The 15971-nt window shown below is 56.3% G+C and overlaps 1 protein-coding gene across 6 annotated transcripts in view; it reads right to left on the bottom strand.

Moving 5' to 3' along the window:
• Nucleotides 1-76: 76 nt before the first annotated feature.
• NOL4L (nucleolar protein 4 like) overlaps nucleotides 77-15971 on the bottom strand; it is a 123451-nt gene continuing 107556 nt past the window's right edge. For 5 of the 6 annotated variants that reach the window (XM_019748479.2, XM_019748483.2, XM_074318242.1 and 2 more), the window contains 6 exons: nucleotides 12458-12735; nucleotides 10035-10220; nucleotides 9766-9957; nucleotides 9420-9542; nucleotides 8818-9019; nucleotides 77-4652 (listed from right to left, as the gene is read on the bottom strand). In XM_019748479.2, the coding sequence (XP_019604038.1) occupies nucleotides 4432-4652; nucleotides 8818-9019; nucleotides 9420-9542; nucleotides 9766-9957; nucleotides 10035-10220; nucleotides 12458-12735 (1202 nt within the window). In that variant the 3' untranslated portion in view covers nucleotides 77-4431. The remainder of the gene's footprint in view (nucleotides 4653-8817; nucleotides 9020-9419; nucleotides 9543-9765; nucleotides 9958-10034; nucleotides 10221-12457; nucleotides 12736-15971) is intronic. The other variant, XM_019748480.2, reaches the window with a different exon arrangement.

The raw sequence follows: 15971 nt of genomic DNA, 5'->3' as shown, positions 1-15971 counted from the left end.
TGCCAAACTGGATTTAGAAGGAAGAAGTCTAGCTGGTAGTGCTGCTGTAGAGAGGACACAGTGGAAATAAAGCATGTGATTTGTTATTCAGTGTTTATTAAGTAGATTCAGTCTTATATATGATATACAGATTCAAAAGAAAAAGGATTCCACATACTTATGAAATCAGTGCATTTAGCAAGTAATACCATGGAGATAACAGCTCGATTAACAGCTCATTGGTCTTTTGTTAAGTGAGGGGAGAGGGAGTTGGCCTGTGCTAGTCATTCCACAAACAAAACAGAATTTAGTTGCATCACATAGAGAAGACACAGTCTAAGAATTAAAATATTAAGCCACATTTACTGGAAAAACTCACTATATAGAACACAAAGAATTTTTATAGAGCATTGAGGAGGAAGTCCCCACCTGCTTAGAAGAGCCACGTTAAGTTGCATAGGTGCATATCTGTAAAAATATAATTTAGAGGTGAAGCCATTGATTAAGTAATAAAGAGTCACCTTTAAAAGTTGGTGCCATCCACTCTTTGCCTCAAGTGCCATATGCTTATCGTCTGCAGCCCCTCTGCCCGTCTCCAGAGGTGATGCCTCGTGCACAGGCTGCCTCCAGGGGGGAACCTGCAGAAATGCTTGTGCCATCTGCACTGGAGTCTTACAATCTCATCTCATGCGGAACATGCGCTCTTCCAAAACGTGTCTGAATTAGGACTGAGGACCCCTGGAGTTGTCCTGAAATCCTGAGAGGCTTGACCCTGAAGGTCACATGAGTCACCGTGACTTTCCTATTCTCAGGCTGCCAGGAGAACATACCCATCCCCCGCTCCGCAGCCAAGTTCTCCTTTCCCTTTTCATCTGTCCGCAGCACATCACCCACCAGCGGCCACAGCAAGTCTGTTCTGACCCCTGCTTCTCAGCGGCCCACGTGATAGACGCATATGGGCCCTCTGCCATGCGGAGATTTTTCTGAGCTTAGAAAAGTGTTTTTCAGCAAATCTGAGTTCTGTGTGGTATAGGTTTTCTGTTTTTGTTTTTAGGTGGAAACGTAGGTAAAAAGTGAGAGGTTTTTGTTTTGTGGCTTTGCTAAGCAGGTGGGCGTAGTGAGGTTCCCCTTCCTCCTCAGGATCGAGTCTTGCAGAACACACAGGGACGGGGGCATCTGTACATGTAAACAGTACACTTTCACTGAGTCCAAAATTAGGAGCAAAAATACAAAGGTTCACATTGGTCTTAGGTAGATACAGGCGAAAAAGGATTGAGCTGTTTAGCTCAGAAACAACAAAAACAAAGTTTCTAAAGCACCACTAAATTATATAAAAATCAGACCATGGACGGATTGAAACTGGTATTCTGGTGAAATACTTTACTATCTTGTAAAAAGTTTTACAAAAATTACAAATTAAAAGTATCAACCCTCTGAGTTCAAAGCAGCATTTTGAAAATGAACTGGTAGTTAATCCTATAACCACCCCTGGAGTCCTAAGTGGCCCTTGGGAATAGGGATGGTGGGGTTCCACCTGTTTGAAATCCTCTAAAACCGTACTAGCCCCTGCCTATCCCCCCCCCCCCCCATGCTGTCCTTGGGTGTACACTGTCCGCTTGTACGAGTGGTGAGGGTAAATGAATTTCAGATGCGTTACAGTAGTTCTGCTCTAGGTGATCTGCCAACTAAGACCAATCCCCGTTCTCCTGATTGCATCCTTCTCTCGGGATTAGCCCCCTGCGAAGACTCTGGAATTGGTGTGTTCTACTCTCCCATTACCTTTTTAACTCTGGATCCCAAGTGACTGATTTGTGCCCTGAGGCCCTCCCTCCATAAGAATTTTAAATGGCTGTGGGGCAGGGCTTTGGGAGCAGGCAGTCCCTGGGGTGAGGGTGGGAGGGCTGGGGCGGGGTTCAGCGGAACCAGCTCGGATGCTCCCCATGTCAGGAGGAGAGGGACTGGGTTGAAGCTGCATCTTTTAAAAGAAAAGCAAAACAGAACAAGTTCCCTGACTGAGCTAGCTAATGGAATCCTGTTTCCACACAGTAACTTGCTCCTGATTCTGCCATGTCCAGGACTTCAGGTGAAGCTTCGCTGCGAAGGAGCCCACCCGAAAGGTGGGGTCGACACGACAGTCCCATCCTGGGGGGCTGCTGGAAGCCCCAGTGGACTAGTACCAGTGGCATTCCTTTCCTTTCTCTTTAAAACACATTGAAACTCTGCTCTTACCGCAGTACTAGGTCGGCTGAAGGTGGTCAGGGCAGCCTGAACTCAGAAAAACACGACTTCAAACTGTAGCTTATACTGATCTTTCGATCTAATCCCTTGTGTGGTGGTGGCGGGAGCCCCTTCCCCAGTCTTTCTCACTCCGTTCTGTTAAGAGCAAACCATTCGTGCCTGGCTTGGGTACTGCCTCTGGGAGGAGAAATGACATGTTAAGCAATTGGTATCAAGAATTCTAAGGTGGCGATTGTCTCTGCCAGTTTTTAACATTAAGATTTTCACAAATTGCCTGGGGTAACATTTTGCAAAAGATCTACTGATTACTTTGTAATATTGTTCACACACAAAAATAAATATTTACACAAATTCAAACGTCAGGGAGTGTACTGAGCAGGGGGTGCTAGCTGTGTGGATGGCTGGGATGTGGGAGGCCTTGGGCACTGGAATTTGTGCTGTGCTAAGGGGAGTCTCGGGTGTCCTGGCCCTGACCGGAGGAGGCCTGGGGGTGGGTCCGATGGAAGGCAGAGGTGGTGTGGGGGGTGCAGTGTTGGAGGCCACTTGAGAGAGAAAAGACCACCCCCAACCTCTAGGGACTGGAAGTAAGCATGGGGTGGGGCAGCCTACCTTTCAGTGTTTAGGGATCTGAGGCAGGTGGGGCATTCACACTGGAGCCCCACCCCTGCCCCTCCTGAGGGTGGTTTGCCACAGTGCCAGGAGGCAGTTGGCTGCAGAGAAGCTGGTTTGGGAAGGGGTGCCTGCTCTGGGGTCAAGTGGTTCTCTGTGGCTGTCCCAGGGTCCACTCGGCCCTGGCTCCCCTGGGGCCTCTGCTCTCGGGGAGGAAAGGCAACAGAGGGCTTCTGCCAGCTCTGGGCAGGGGCGGGCAGCAGAGAGCTGCTGTCATGGCTACGGAGTGTTGCATGGGGAGGCCCCGTGGGCCTTCTGAGGTCTGGATGAATCCCTGGTTTTAGCAGCACTGGTAGGTATTGCACTGAGCAAGAGGAAGTGCCTATCGGGAGGAAGGAAACCAGGCCAGCCATTTCTTCTGCCTTTTTTCACACTCCAGGGATTATGGGTTTCTTCTAGGACAGATTCCTCCAGAAGAAGGGCTGGTCCTAGGAAAACCCAAGTGGCTTTTCCACTTCTGTTGATGGTCCCATTTCCACCATGGGAGCAGGGGCTGGGCGCTGCAGTCCGCCTAGGAGCTTCTCATTTGGTGGCTGGCTGCCTGACAGCCAAGGGCTCATCACCCTGAAGAAACGGCGCCTTCCCAGTAGGTATCTGAGGGCCCCAGGGTCTGTGGAGAAGTGTTCAACCTGGCTCCCGGGGGAGGGCCCTGCTGACTGGCTGCCATCCCCCAGCACTCAGTCCTGTCTAGCAGCTGGGAGGGCCGGGGCCAGGGCCCTCTCTGGGCTCCAGCTCCTGCCACCCATCTGGACTTACCTCCCAGGCAGACACACTGTGTGGGGGAATTGGGAGACAGCCATTCAGAACAGGCTCAGAGCACATCCTGGAAAAAGCCCCCGCTGGAGTGTGAGGTAGAATACAGGTGGCCGTGGCTGGGGCTTCTGTGGAATGTGGGGGTGGGAGATGGGGGGAGCCATATGTGTTTGCTTTGCAATGGGTATGGGTGAGGTCCTCCTGCTTGGCGGTGCTGGGCACTCAGAGATAGCCAGCCTGGCGCCCGCCCCCCCGCAGCCCCCGCCCGTGCCAGTGTAGTGATATGGAATGTTAGGTCACAGGGAGACATCCTTCTGATCAGACAGACACAGACTGGCAATCTGTACAAACACAAAAGAATCCATTTTCAGAAAAATAAATTACTAAGGGGAGAGGAAGAAAAGGGTCCACTTTGTTTTTCTTAATAAATATGCAATTCTGCTCACCTAAGACTTGAAAGGTAATTATCTGGGGGTGGGATTCTAACATCAGGGTCCACAAAGATGATTCTAAATAGAGCTGCGGCCCCAGCGCCTTGTCAGGGGATCCCCAGCCCTTCCAAAGCTGCCCCATTGGCCTCTTCCAAGCAGGTCAGAGCACCCGTGTGGTGAGATTCCAAAAAAAAGTGTCCTTGTGCCCAAAGTCTCAGGTGCTTGGAGTGTGGCTAGAAACAACTTTTTTGGATCCCACCTCTTTCAAAAAACAAAATGTACCAACTGGTGAGGCAGGAAGCCGGGTCCAGGGCGGTGTCCGCCTCCTTTCCTAGGATAGTGCACTCCAGGTGCCGCGGGGTCAGTTCTGCTGTAAAATGAGGTTTTCCAGTTCATCTGCTGAACGCAGCAGGAAGGCGGCAGACTCTCGGTAGCCGGCGATGAGCTGCCGTACAGCGCTGATCTCCGTGGGGCTGAGCTGGGCGGCGGGCATGGCCCTGCTGGTGCTGTTGCTGGCGGGCGTGGGCGTGGGCGTGGTGGAGGTGGTGCAGGCCCCACCTTTCATGCTGAGGTCCGTGGGTCCTGCAGAGAGAGAGGGAGTGAGGGGGGCGCGGACACCTCGCATGGCACCTGGGAGGTGCCCTCATCCTTTACGTCGTCTGGAGGCCTGCTGTGGGTCAGGCACTTGGGCCTGAGGCCAGTCTGCCTGGTTGGTTGGACCCCTAGTGCTTAGAATGGGGCCTGGTACCAGCGGATGAGACGTGGGGTTCTCCATTAACCCTTAGGGAGATCCCGCAAGGAAGGTCTTGAGACCTGTTGTCACTGGGTGACAGGTGGAAGAAGCCGAGGCCTGGCGGGTGAGGTCTGCCCAAGGTCACACGGCGAAGGTGTGCACGTGGCTCTATTCAGCGCAGGGTGGCATGCGACAGGGTGCGTGTGTTGGCGTCAGACAGGGAACAGGGCTCCCTGGCACCGACCACACCTCTGCTGCTGTCTGAGGACCGTCAGGTAGATGGTACTCCCCCAATAGGCACGCAGCCCGGTTCTGGTCACCAGGTAAGGAAGCCTTGTGGCAGAGGAACGTCCCTGACTCTCCCCGACGTGGTGAGCAGAGCTTTGGGAACTGATGGTATCGAGAAGACAGGCTGTCAGCGTGTCTGGTGGGAGTGCACATGTGATGGGCAGGGGCCTGATGTGTGAGAGGGACAAGTGTGCAGAGTCCCCCGAGTCGAGAGTCGAGCCACAGAAGACCAGAAGAACTACACGCACGTGTGTGCTCAGACAGGGAAGGGGCTTCCAGCCAGCTCCCTGCTTGGCTGTGGGAAAGAAGCGGGGCCAGAGCAGCCAGGCTGGGACGGAAGCGCAGCAGATGTTCAGCCTATCTCAGGAGCCGTGGCACCTGGGACAGGAGTGCGAGGTGGGTCAGGACGGTGAGGGCAGGCCCCAGGTACCGTCCTGAGACATCCGCTCCCCTTTGCCCTTGGACAGTGGCAGTAAGAGGGAGCCTAACTAACGTCTTCTTCACCACCCCAGGCCCTGTCTCCCCGCCTTTCCCAAGCAGCTCTGTGGGCTTGGCTGCTGGCTTTGGAACCAGGCGAGCCTGGCCTGCAGGCCCACTCTGCCACTCTACAGGCCATTTGCTAACCTTCCTGAGCCTGGTCTCTCGTCTGCAACACGAAGCGGCTGTTGTGGGGCTGAGCCATGCCTGTGAAACCCTCCGAACGGCCAGCGTTTCTCAGCCGCTAGAGGCCCACCGGGGAAGGGCTTCCAGACAGGTGTCAGCCTTTCTGAATGGGCTCCCAGGAGACTTGGATGCTCCTGGAATTTGAAAAGCATTCTTTTGAGGTGTTCAGCAGGAAAACAGCCAAGAAGTGAGGACCTAGGGCGGGGGGAGCTGGAGTTTCCATAGGGAGGCCTTCTCTGACCCCGCCAGGCCCGTCCCCGGTCCCTCCACGTACTGCCCGCATGCAGACTTTATTGTACATGGTGTGTAAAGCTGCGCTCAGTTATCAGCCATCTCTCCACTACCCCGTAGCTCCTGGTGGTGGTTTCACTCAGTGCCTCTGCAGGGCTAGTTTTGATACTGCTATAAAGAGCGATGAACAAGCTCTTGTCACTGGAGACATCTAGACGGGACGTAACATCCTAAGAGAAATTATGGAAACTCGACTGCTGTTAAAAGGAAGCTGGTGCAGCTCCCAAATGGGGAAGGAAGTTGGAGTCTAAGATGGGACAGTGTGTCACGGGGTTATTTCCTCTCTAACTAGAGAACATGGGTGTCAGGAAGGAGGTCCTAGGAGCTGCCTTGCTGAGGAACATCCTTGGAATTGAGTCAAGAGAACAGTTAAGTCCGTTAAAATGAAACACAGGATGAAGGAGAGGGGCTGTGACTTGCTGAAAACAGCAGCCAAGTAGGCAGCTGATTCTCATGTTGGTCAAATGAGAGGCTGGGAGCAGGGGCACCTGTGCTGGCTCCCAGTCCCGTCCAGACAATGCTTGGGGACGGCAGAGGAAGGCCGGAGCTACCTGCCACAGGTGTTGTGCTGGCCCTGGGCTTCCTCTCTCCCACCTCCGTCCCCAAGTCTTGTCCTTGTCACCCCTGTGCTCAGAGCTGTCCTTAGTCTCTCCTGGGCTGTAGCTACAGCACAGAAAGGAGAATGTCCCTGTTTCCTTCAGCCAATCTGATCTGGAGCCACCCTCCCTCCAGCTCCAGTTACAGGAGGACGCTCAGGTTGCCAGGTGGTTGCTGGCGGGGCCGGAGCAGCAGGAGTTGCCCAGCACCCCAGGCAAGGCAGGCAGAGCCCGATTCTATCTAAGCTGATTTGCATCTCCAGATGACAACCTAATGAGCAAAGTGAGGTGCTCTGAGCCACTAGTACAGCTGCCCAACCCAGGTAGCAAACCGACTGAACGATCATTTAGAGGCTGCTGCTGGGGAGGGCAGGCGACCTGGGAGCCCTGCAGCCACGCAGCTGCTTGTTGCTTTCCTCCAACTGCTGGACTCAAACCCAGTGCCCACAGGACATGCTGCCCAAGGCAAGGAGGTAAAGGAGATCTCTGCCTTAGTGACCTCAGTATCCACCTCTAAGGAACCGGGGCACTCACAGAGACTGAGGCTCAAGGAGGTGCAGAGCCAGTAGCCTCCCTGGCAGGTGTGAACAGGGCATGCAGCAGGCCCAGGGCCCTCAAGAGGCTGCAGCAGTCCCGACAGCTGCAGCCCTGAGACAGGCCATGTTGCGTGGCGCCAGGTGGAGGCTTATCACCATCACTTGTGGCCTGCAAAGGACTGGGCCCCAGACGCCCCAGGAATAAGGGCTTCTAACCTCCCTGTCCTGGGACCTGTCTTCAGATACACATTTACAGGGTCCCCACTCAGGACTGTCAGATGGCTCTTCTTTCTGGAAGGAAAGCGGCCCGCCTGGTAGAGCCATTCCACCCCTCGCTGCAGCCAGCCACCCTGGCCTCAGTTTCAGGGATTAGGGCCAACAGCCTCTTATTTTAGGTTACGAGGCATTAGGGAGAGATGAGCAGTTAAGCCCAGGCAGGAATCTTCCAGGGACTTGCACATACTTCCTGGGGGTGGGCAGTTGAGTGGAAGGTGCCTGGGCTTTCTGCCATGAGCAGGGACCAGTACCCCCCTCGCTGCCCAGGGACACCCAGGGGTCTCCTGCAGTCAAGGGCTTGAGAAGAATTCTCAGCCATGTTCAGCCAAGACCTAGAACCAGGGTTCCCCGGCCCGTGGGTGGCACCCTTCTCCAACCTAGTCCTCAAGCAGCAGCGTGGTGTCACCCTCAGCTCTTCCCCTCCCCCTAGCCTTTGAGTGACCCCAAAAGTACACTGCTTCTGCCTCTTGCCCTCTGCGTTCAAATCTCACAAGGGCAGACTGCACAATTCACAGCTTCCATTGCTTAAAACCTATCAGTGCACCGAGAACAAAAGCCTGGCCGAAGAGGCCCTGAGATCACTCCCGCCATCCTTGCCATCCTGAAGCCACTAGGCTGCTTCCACCAGTGGGATCGGCTCTTCCCCTGCCACACCCACACCCACCCCAGCCCCCGTGTGAATGGGCCTGAGGTCCCCGCTCAGGGTATCACCTGACCCCACGGGGAGGTTTCTATCTTTCTAGGGACTGTTTCTCCAATACTGGTCTATGTCCTGTTGGCATCAGAGTTGCCTCGGAAGAGTTACAGGGAGCATCTGAGGAATCACGGCCCCAGGTGACCTCGAAGGGGCCAGGGCTGAGGCCCAACACCCAAATGAAAGAACTGTCATCTCACAAGTGAGGTCCTGAGCTGAGGCCTGGAGAGGGAGGTGACCTACCTGGAGCCACTTGGCAGGCCAGCCAGGCTGCAGCAGAACTGGGCCAGGCTTGGGCCAAACCTTGGCTCCACCGCTGTGTCACTGGGCCTTGGTCAGCGTGGGTAAACGGGAGCGTGGTGGGTGTGAAGAGGACACAGCTCGGGTAAAGAGCAGGGCCTGGCTGCACTCAGGGCTCACAGGGGCCTTGACGGGGAGGGTAGCCAGAGAGAAGCCCGGCAGTGCAACAAACGAAGACGCCTCCTTGGAGACGAGACAGGAGAGAGTAGGCTTTTTGTTTTAATCACTTGAAGTCTTGTTTTCCAGTTTAAGGAGTGGTTAAGATTATGAGATGGAAAGGGTCCCTGTACCATGAAGGAGTCACTTTACCCCCTTCCCAAGGCTGCAGGGTAGACCAGCCGGGTGCCAAACTGGGAGCCAGCGCACTCACCATTACTGTGATTTCCTGTTTGCAGGGAGGCAGGGGGCTGCAGGTTGCTGCCCAAGGCCCCGTAACCACGGTAACTGTAGTTGAGGCCGCCGTTGACATACACAGGGTCCTGGGAGTAGGAGGAGGCTGGCAGTGAGTAGGTGGAGTGGGTGATGGCTGCAGTGTCACGAGAGTGCTGCTTGTCCAGGGCTATGGGCTCGTCCTGCAGTGGGGAGGGAGGTGCTAGGGAACCAAAGGGGCAGCAAGGCCCAACCCCTGTCCCTGGACGAAGGCTGCAGGACTCTGCTCCCCCTCCCTGCTCACCTCACCCAGGGCCCAGCTCTGCTCATCTCTCTGCTGGGCAGATTTGATCTGTTCCTGCCCCACTAAAAACCCTTCCAGAGTCCTTGGGCTGAAGCCTAGATGCTCTTCCTGGGTCTGCAGGGCCTTGGCGACCGAGCCCCTGCGCCTCCCACCCCAGCACCCTTGCCCCCTCGGTAGCTCCACCACCCTCAGGACGGCTCTCCCTGCTCCCTCTGCACTTAGGGCCCCAGTGTCTGTGGAATGACTGATGTCCACCTGCCCGGGAGTGACCCTCGCAGCGGCCGGCAGGGAGCAGGTACCTGCGAGGACTGGTAGATCTCTAGGCGCATCCTTTTGGCTGCTTTTCTTGTCTCGCTCTCACAGGCGGCTGCCAGGATGTTTTCTGCCATGGCCGAGGTCAGGTGGGGAGGCGTGGGTCTGGTCTGCAAGTGAATGGGGACAGAGCAGTGTTGGGCTTACAGAGAGCCTGCCCTAGTGGTGGATGGTGCAGAGCTGGGCTTTGGGCTCTGGCACGTCATCTGTGGAGCTGGGACATCTTTCTGGGCCTCAGTTCCCGCCTTGGTGCCAGCTTCCGGGGCTTGGGGAGCATGATGGGTAAAGTGTCCAGCTAGAGGTCAGTGGCAGTGCTGCAGGGCAAGGGCTCACCATCTCCATGCCGTTCTTCTTCATGCGCCGGCAGGACTTGAGGTATGTGCGAATGCGCTTGCGGGCCCGCTCCTGGAACTCGGGGAACTGCCGGCTGCAGGACTCGATGATGGCCTGGATCTTCTCCTTGGGCTGCTTGGAGATGGGCACCATGCGGTCCAGGTTCTCGTCCACAAAGAGACGCACGAACATCTGCGGGAGACACAGGCTGTGGGAAGGGCTGGGCCTGGCTGCCGCCCCCGCCCGACCCAGCGCCCGCGGGCACTCACGTTGAACGCCTTCAGGCGCTCGGGGTCCACGCCCTCCGAGTCGTTCATCTTGTCATTATCCTCGTGATCGTCATGCTCGTCGTCGTCGTCATCTGCTGGGGGAGCCCGGCCCACAGTCAGGTCCTCAGGGCAGCCGCTGACCTCGGTCTTGATGGAGTCGTAGCTCCCCGAACTATAGGGGGGGGACTGAGAGAAGGCAGGGGTCAGACCAGGTCCACTCATCGTCTCTGACAGGCCCTGTGAGCTGGGGAACTAGGATGAGCCACAGCTGCAAGGCCCCACGCAGGTCCCCTTCTCTCCCCACTCCCTTCACCTGTGAAACGGGAACAGCAGTGCTGCTGTCCCCTCCCCGGGCAGCTGCAGTAAGGACTGCCCATGACAGCACACGCACAAGTCTGGTGCCCTGGGAGGCGCTGAGTGGAGGGTGCTCATGGTTTACTCAGCAGCAAGCCCACACCACGCGAGGCACAGGCAGACACAGAAGGCGTGCCCATCACCAGCCAGCCTCTCCTGGTTGTGCCCAGATCTCTTCTGGCTTCAGGGGTCTCCTCCCTGATACCCAAGGGACTACAACCCTGAGTTGATGACCGAGCTGTCACAAAAACAGCAAGTGTGGTGTCTGTTGGGGAGGAGGAACAGATGGCTGGGAGAGGGAACCAGCCAAGGTGACAGGTCCATTAGGCAAAGTGCATTCCCAAAGCTCCCGATCTGGGGTTCTCCTGTCTGCCACTGTCCGCAGGGAGACATCATGAGCCCCAGTGTAGAGTGTGTGTCGAAAGGGGAACAGGGAACCAGGTGCAAGTCACCAGGCATTCATCCCATCTTACAGCAGAGAAGGGACCCAGCCCTTTACTCCCACCCACACCACCCCCATCTAGAATACACTCCCCATTCTTCTCCCCCCCGTTTTCTCCATCTTTTTCACCCTCCACAGCTCCTACCCCCTGACCCCGGCCCCCGGCTCCTGCCCTGAACAGGCTCCGTGAGGCCCACTGTCATTTGTCTTTTAGAAAGTTTGCATCTTTGGTAAGTCCTGACTTCACTCACTGGGATCCTCACTAGCAGTGTCCTGGAAACGTGGTCCCTGCCCTCAAGGAGGTGGGCATCTAGCAGGTGGTCGAGTCCAGGAAACAAACAGCTACAGGGTGAAACCCTGCAATGTGGTCACGTGGTGGCCCGGAAAGGGATCACAGCTCTTGCTGATGAATCAATGGAAAAAGATAGACACTGAATGGCGCCCTGACCCAAAGCAGCTGCCACCACCAGGCTTCCCTGTGACATGTCCGTAGGGATCAGCCTCCCCAGGGCCTCTTGCTGCCTTATGCGGGCTTGGAACAGAGAGTCAAAAGACCACCTGTGCAAGTCATATTCGCAAGCTGCTCCTTAGCCAATCCTCTGCCAGCATCAGAGGAAACAGAGAAACTGTAAGATGCCAGCTGTTGGTGGCATTCGTGCTCCCATCTCACTTGCTCGGCCCACACATGTGGCCATGGTGGCAAACTCTCCCTTTCCAGCTCTTTGCTCACTATGGACAGCAGCTATGCCTGTTCCTTGAACACAGTCAAAGAGGGAACGGCTTTGCTTTGGCCAGTGCCCACTCCATGGCCTGAGCTCAGACACAGACAACTAAACACCGAGCCATTTGTACAGAACTTTCCCATGAGATGCCATCAGAGGCAAGCAGCAGCCCCCCACCCCATCCCCCTGCACAAGAGAAAACAGGGTGAGGGAGAGGAAGGAACCTGCGTAGGGGCACATGGCTGGAGTCCAGGCATGGAGGGCTCTAGGAAGGCACCTCTGGCCCCCCGCCCTGGCAGGAGAAAATACTCCCAGGAGCGCTCATGTGCTCAGTGCTGCACTGCAGGAAACCTCAGTGGCCCGGAGGCAGCTTGCAGAAGTATGAGGGGAGGCCTCAGATAGCAGGGGGAGTGCCAAATGGTGGGGACACCTGCCCTGCCCACCTTCTCTCACCCCCCATCGGCCTGGCCTATTTACATCCCTTGGGCCATAAACAAAGGCCTTACCCCTTTTCTGCATCATCTGTAAAATGCAGAGTAGCCACAAAACGTGAGGCCTTGGGCCTGTGTGTTGGATGTGGCCACTTGCTGTTATTCACAGCAGACTGTCCTGGGTGTGGAGAGGGACAGACCACACCTCACCCACCCCCTCTTCCAAAGCATCGGCCATCAACCCCACTTCACAGATGGGCACGCAGGCTCAGAGAAGCGAGGGCCTTGCTGAGGTCGCACAGAGTGGTCTCCCGTTCCAGAGCCTCCCCAGGAAAATGATGGCAGAGCAGCCACGGCCACCCCCTGACTTGGCGTCAACCCTGGGCACATCGAGTTTCATTTCAGCCTTGCACACCCTTACATGTCCAGGAAGAAACAGGCTCAGGTGGGCCCGTGGCCCGCAGCCCCACACACCTCAGGGGTGGTCTTCACCCCGTACTTGACACGGCTCCGCAATCCATCGGCGCTGCAGCCGTCTGAGGGGTAGGAGGGCGTGCCGAGCACCGCGCCTGGCGGCAGCTTATCACACAGGTTGATGGGCTGATCCTCAGCGGTGGCCGTGAAGTCCATGGGGGCCACAGCGCCGTTGCCATTCATCTCGGGGAAGGCGGGGTCACCCTGCGTGCTGCTCGATGTGGATGGGTTCAGGGTGGAGGAGCCATTGCCGCTGCCACTCTCAGAGGAGGAGTCGTCTGAAACAAGAGGCTTGGGTGTGAGACCCCACCCCAGCACGTACTGTCCCCTAAGACTCCCTGGAGTATCGTGGCCACAGGGAGGACGTGTCCCGTGTTATCCTCACAAACATCCCTGGCTGGAGGTGAGCCTAGCTGCCCCTCTTGGAGGCTCCAAGAGGCCAGCCCTGCTCAAACCCGAGGTGAAGGTAGGGTCCCTCTGCCACAAACTGAGGCCACTGGGTCCAGAGTGGCCACAGAGTGTGCAAAGGGTGCGGTGGTCTCCTGTACTCCACACCCACAAATGCTACATCCAGGCTCACGGGAGGCCCAGCTTCAAGGGCCTGGAAGTGAGTGGATTCGACCTCAAGTCTGACCAGCCTGCTGCCTGCCAGAGGTCGTTGGACACCCCCAGAAGCTGCTTGGGGCCTGGCCAGTGCCCCCTTCTTCCTCCAGCTCACTGCAACCTTGCCCCTTCACACCCTCTTCCCACAGGAACCCCTCCCCACAGCAGGCCCTGGAATTTCTCCTTTCTCTGCCTGAGGAAGGGATGGCTCCATTATAACCCTGCCAGTTACCCACTCCCTCACTGCAAGCAGGCCCAGCCCAATCCCGGCAACCTAATGGCATCCCCCAGATCTGCGGTCTGTGCATAATCCAGTAACCTTGGATACCCGGAGACAGGGCTGCTGGGTCTGGGGTATGCATCCCCTACACCTCAATGGGCCATCCCTGCTTTCATGAGGTGACAGCTCAACAAAGCTCTGCCAAGGGCGCCCCCTGCTGCAGAGAGCATAGCATTGCCTAGGAGATGCAGGGGAACAAACTTTAACTGGTAGGCCAGACATTTTCAGATAAATTCCAGGCCCTTCTGCCCCACCCAGCCTCCTGCTTGAGCACCTGAGACGGCAGAGACCGAGGCTACACTTGAGCTCCCGGGTCACTGTCAGGTGAGTACCATGTGGTTCCTGTGCGGGCTCTGCACCTGCACCCAGAGCGGGTAGGGGAAGGTTGGGCACAGTGAGCCGTCCTTCCCCCCCCTCCCCCAGTCGCGGCCAGGGTCGGGCAGGACCCCACCCCCACCCTCTCAGCGGCAGATTATGAAGATTTAGTCCCTGGTGCTGGGCACTGGGCACGCGCGCCTCCAGAGCGTCCCCATGGCGACCGAGCGGCTCTACAGCCCCAACCAATCGCTGGCTGGCTGGGGGCGGGGCCGGGCTGCCCATCAAGCAGCCGGGGCCCTGGTCAGAGGGGGATGGGAAAGGCCTAGGCACAGTGGCACCCCTCCCCCTTGGCTACCGCAGGTCCCCTGGGCTAGGGTGTACCCCCCTCCTCTGGGCAGCCACCGATCTTCCATCCTTCTGCAGGGCAGCTCAAGTCTCTGCTCAAAGCCTCCCCCACCACTCCCCCCTCACTTAGCTATACCCCAGAGTCTCCAGGCCTGCGGTCTTGCTACTTCTGGGACCACACTGCCCCTCCCCTCCTCCTTCATCACAGATGGGTCTGGTTTTCTTCTTTCAGTATCTCCAGCACCAATCTAGACGTCTGTGGAATTCACAAATTACCCAGCAGTATTTACTGAGCACCTACTGTGTGTTGGCCCTGTCTGTCTCAGCTAGGAAACACAGTGACTACAACGTATAAAGTAAATGGGCCACCAACTACCCTCCAACTTGCAGACCACACCCATGCCCTCCACCCACCCAGTCCAGCCTCCTTGGCTGTCCTCCCTCTTCAGCACCCCAGCTCCCCTCCATAGCGCACGTTTCCACCTCACTCTTTTCCAGCACTGGCCTAATCATCCCTGCTCTGATTCCATAACCTTCCTGTTCCCCCCAGCCTGCTGAATGGAGTAGACTCCTTCCCAGTGTGTTCCTGGTCCAATGCAGCCTCCCCCCAGCCCAGGTCCCACTATACTGGCCACCTCAGACCTCACATCTCCAGACCTTGCTTGGGCTCTGCTGTCTGCCTGCCATGTTGCTTCCAGCTCAGTAAATTGTCAGTCAACCTTCCAGGCCTGACTCGGAGCTGCCTCCTCAGAGCAGCCTCCTTCCTCTTCTGTCCCCAGAAAGGAGGGACTCAGCCCTGCCTGGTGCCTTTTCCACCAAGGGATCCTTTGTGCTTCCTTCTCCTGGCCCAGGGGTGGTCCTGAGAGCTGCCCACCTCCCATCAGGGCAGGGCCTATTGCCCAAAAGGCCCCACACCCGAGGATCAGGAGCCTCTGCCGGGCCAGGGAGTTGGTGGGCAAGGATGGATACCTATACTGGCCACCGTCTGAGCTCCTCTGAGCTCTGGCAGGTGCCCACCTGTTTGACCTTGGAAGGCCATGTCTTCCTCCTCTGGAAGGAAGGCTTGCTAGGAGGGTCAACGGGCACACAGAGAGCCGTCCCTGCTGCATGGCCATGAGGCCCACGGCCCCCTGCGGTGCCACACCCTGCACACCCAGAGGCAGCACCCCAACCACCGGCCTCCCCATCCAGGTTTTCTTCCAGGAGTATGGACCCCTTGCCCTGTGTTTCCTCAGTTGTGAGCATGGAGGAGACTCAGGTATTACGAGGAAACACAGGCAGGCGCTCCTAGCTCCGGAGCCTGGGGTGGCGGCTCAGACTCTCGAGCTGCCAACGCCCTTGCCCCAAGGCTGTGGACTTGGGCTGCCCAGCCAGGGAGCCTCAAGTGCTGGCTCCAGCTGGTACCCCCCTCCCACTACTCAGATGCCACCCCAGTCTGGTAAGGGAAGGGCTGCCCAGACCTCATGTGGCCACCCATTCCAAGTTTTTAGAAGAAACTGGAAATCCGCAACATAAATATCTACACTTTAAAATACTGGTGACTGACTGACATTGTTTACATTTTGAAAAACTGCCACATAAATGGGTAAACAAAATTTTGTCTGTCCATGCAACAGAACGTTATTCAGCCATAAAAAGGAATGAAATTCTGACACATGTTACAACATAGGTAAACTCTGAAAACATTATGCTAAGTGAAATAAGCCAGATACAACAGGACAAACACTGAGTGAGTCCATTTATATGCAGTATCTACACAGGCACATTCATAGACACAGAAAATATATCAGGGGTTACTGGGGCTGGAGGGAGGGGGGATGGGAGTGATTACTAACAGATACGGAGATTTCATTCAGAGTGATTCAAACTCTACAGTAAGTCCTCACTTAAAGTCATGGTAAGTTCTTGGAAACTGCTACTTTAAGTGAAATGACGTATAAGGAAACCAACTTTACCAGAGACTGATTG

Source organism: Rhinolophus sinicus, linkage group LG13 (genome assembly GCF_036562045.2).
Source record: "Rhinolophus sinicus isolate RSC01 linkage group LG13, ASM3656204v1, whole genome shotgun sequence".
Taxonomy (NCBI): domain Eukaryota; kingdom Metazoa; phylum Chordata; class Mammalia; order Chiroptera; family Rhinolophidae; genus Rhinolophus; species Rhinolophus sinicus.
Note: the sequence above shows the minus strand (reverse complement) of the source record. Positions and strands in the feature narration are given on the sequence as shown.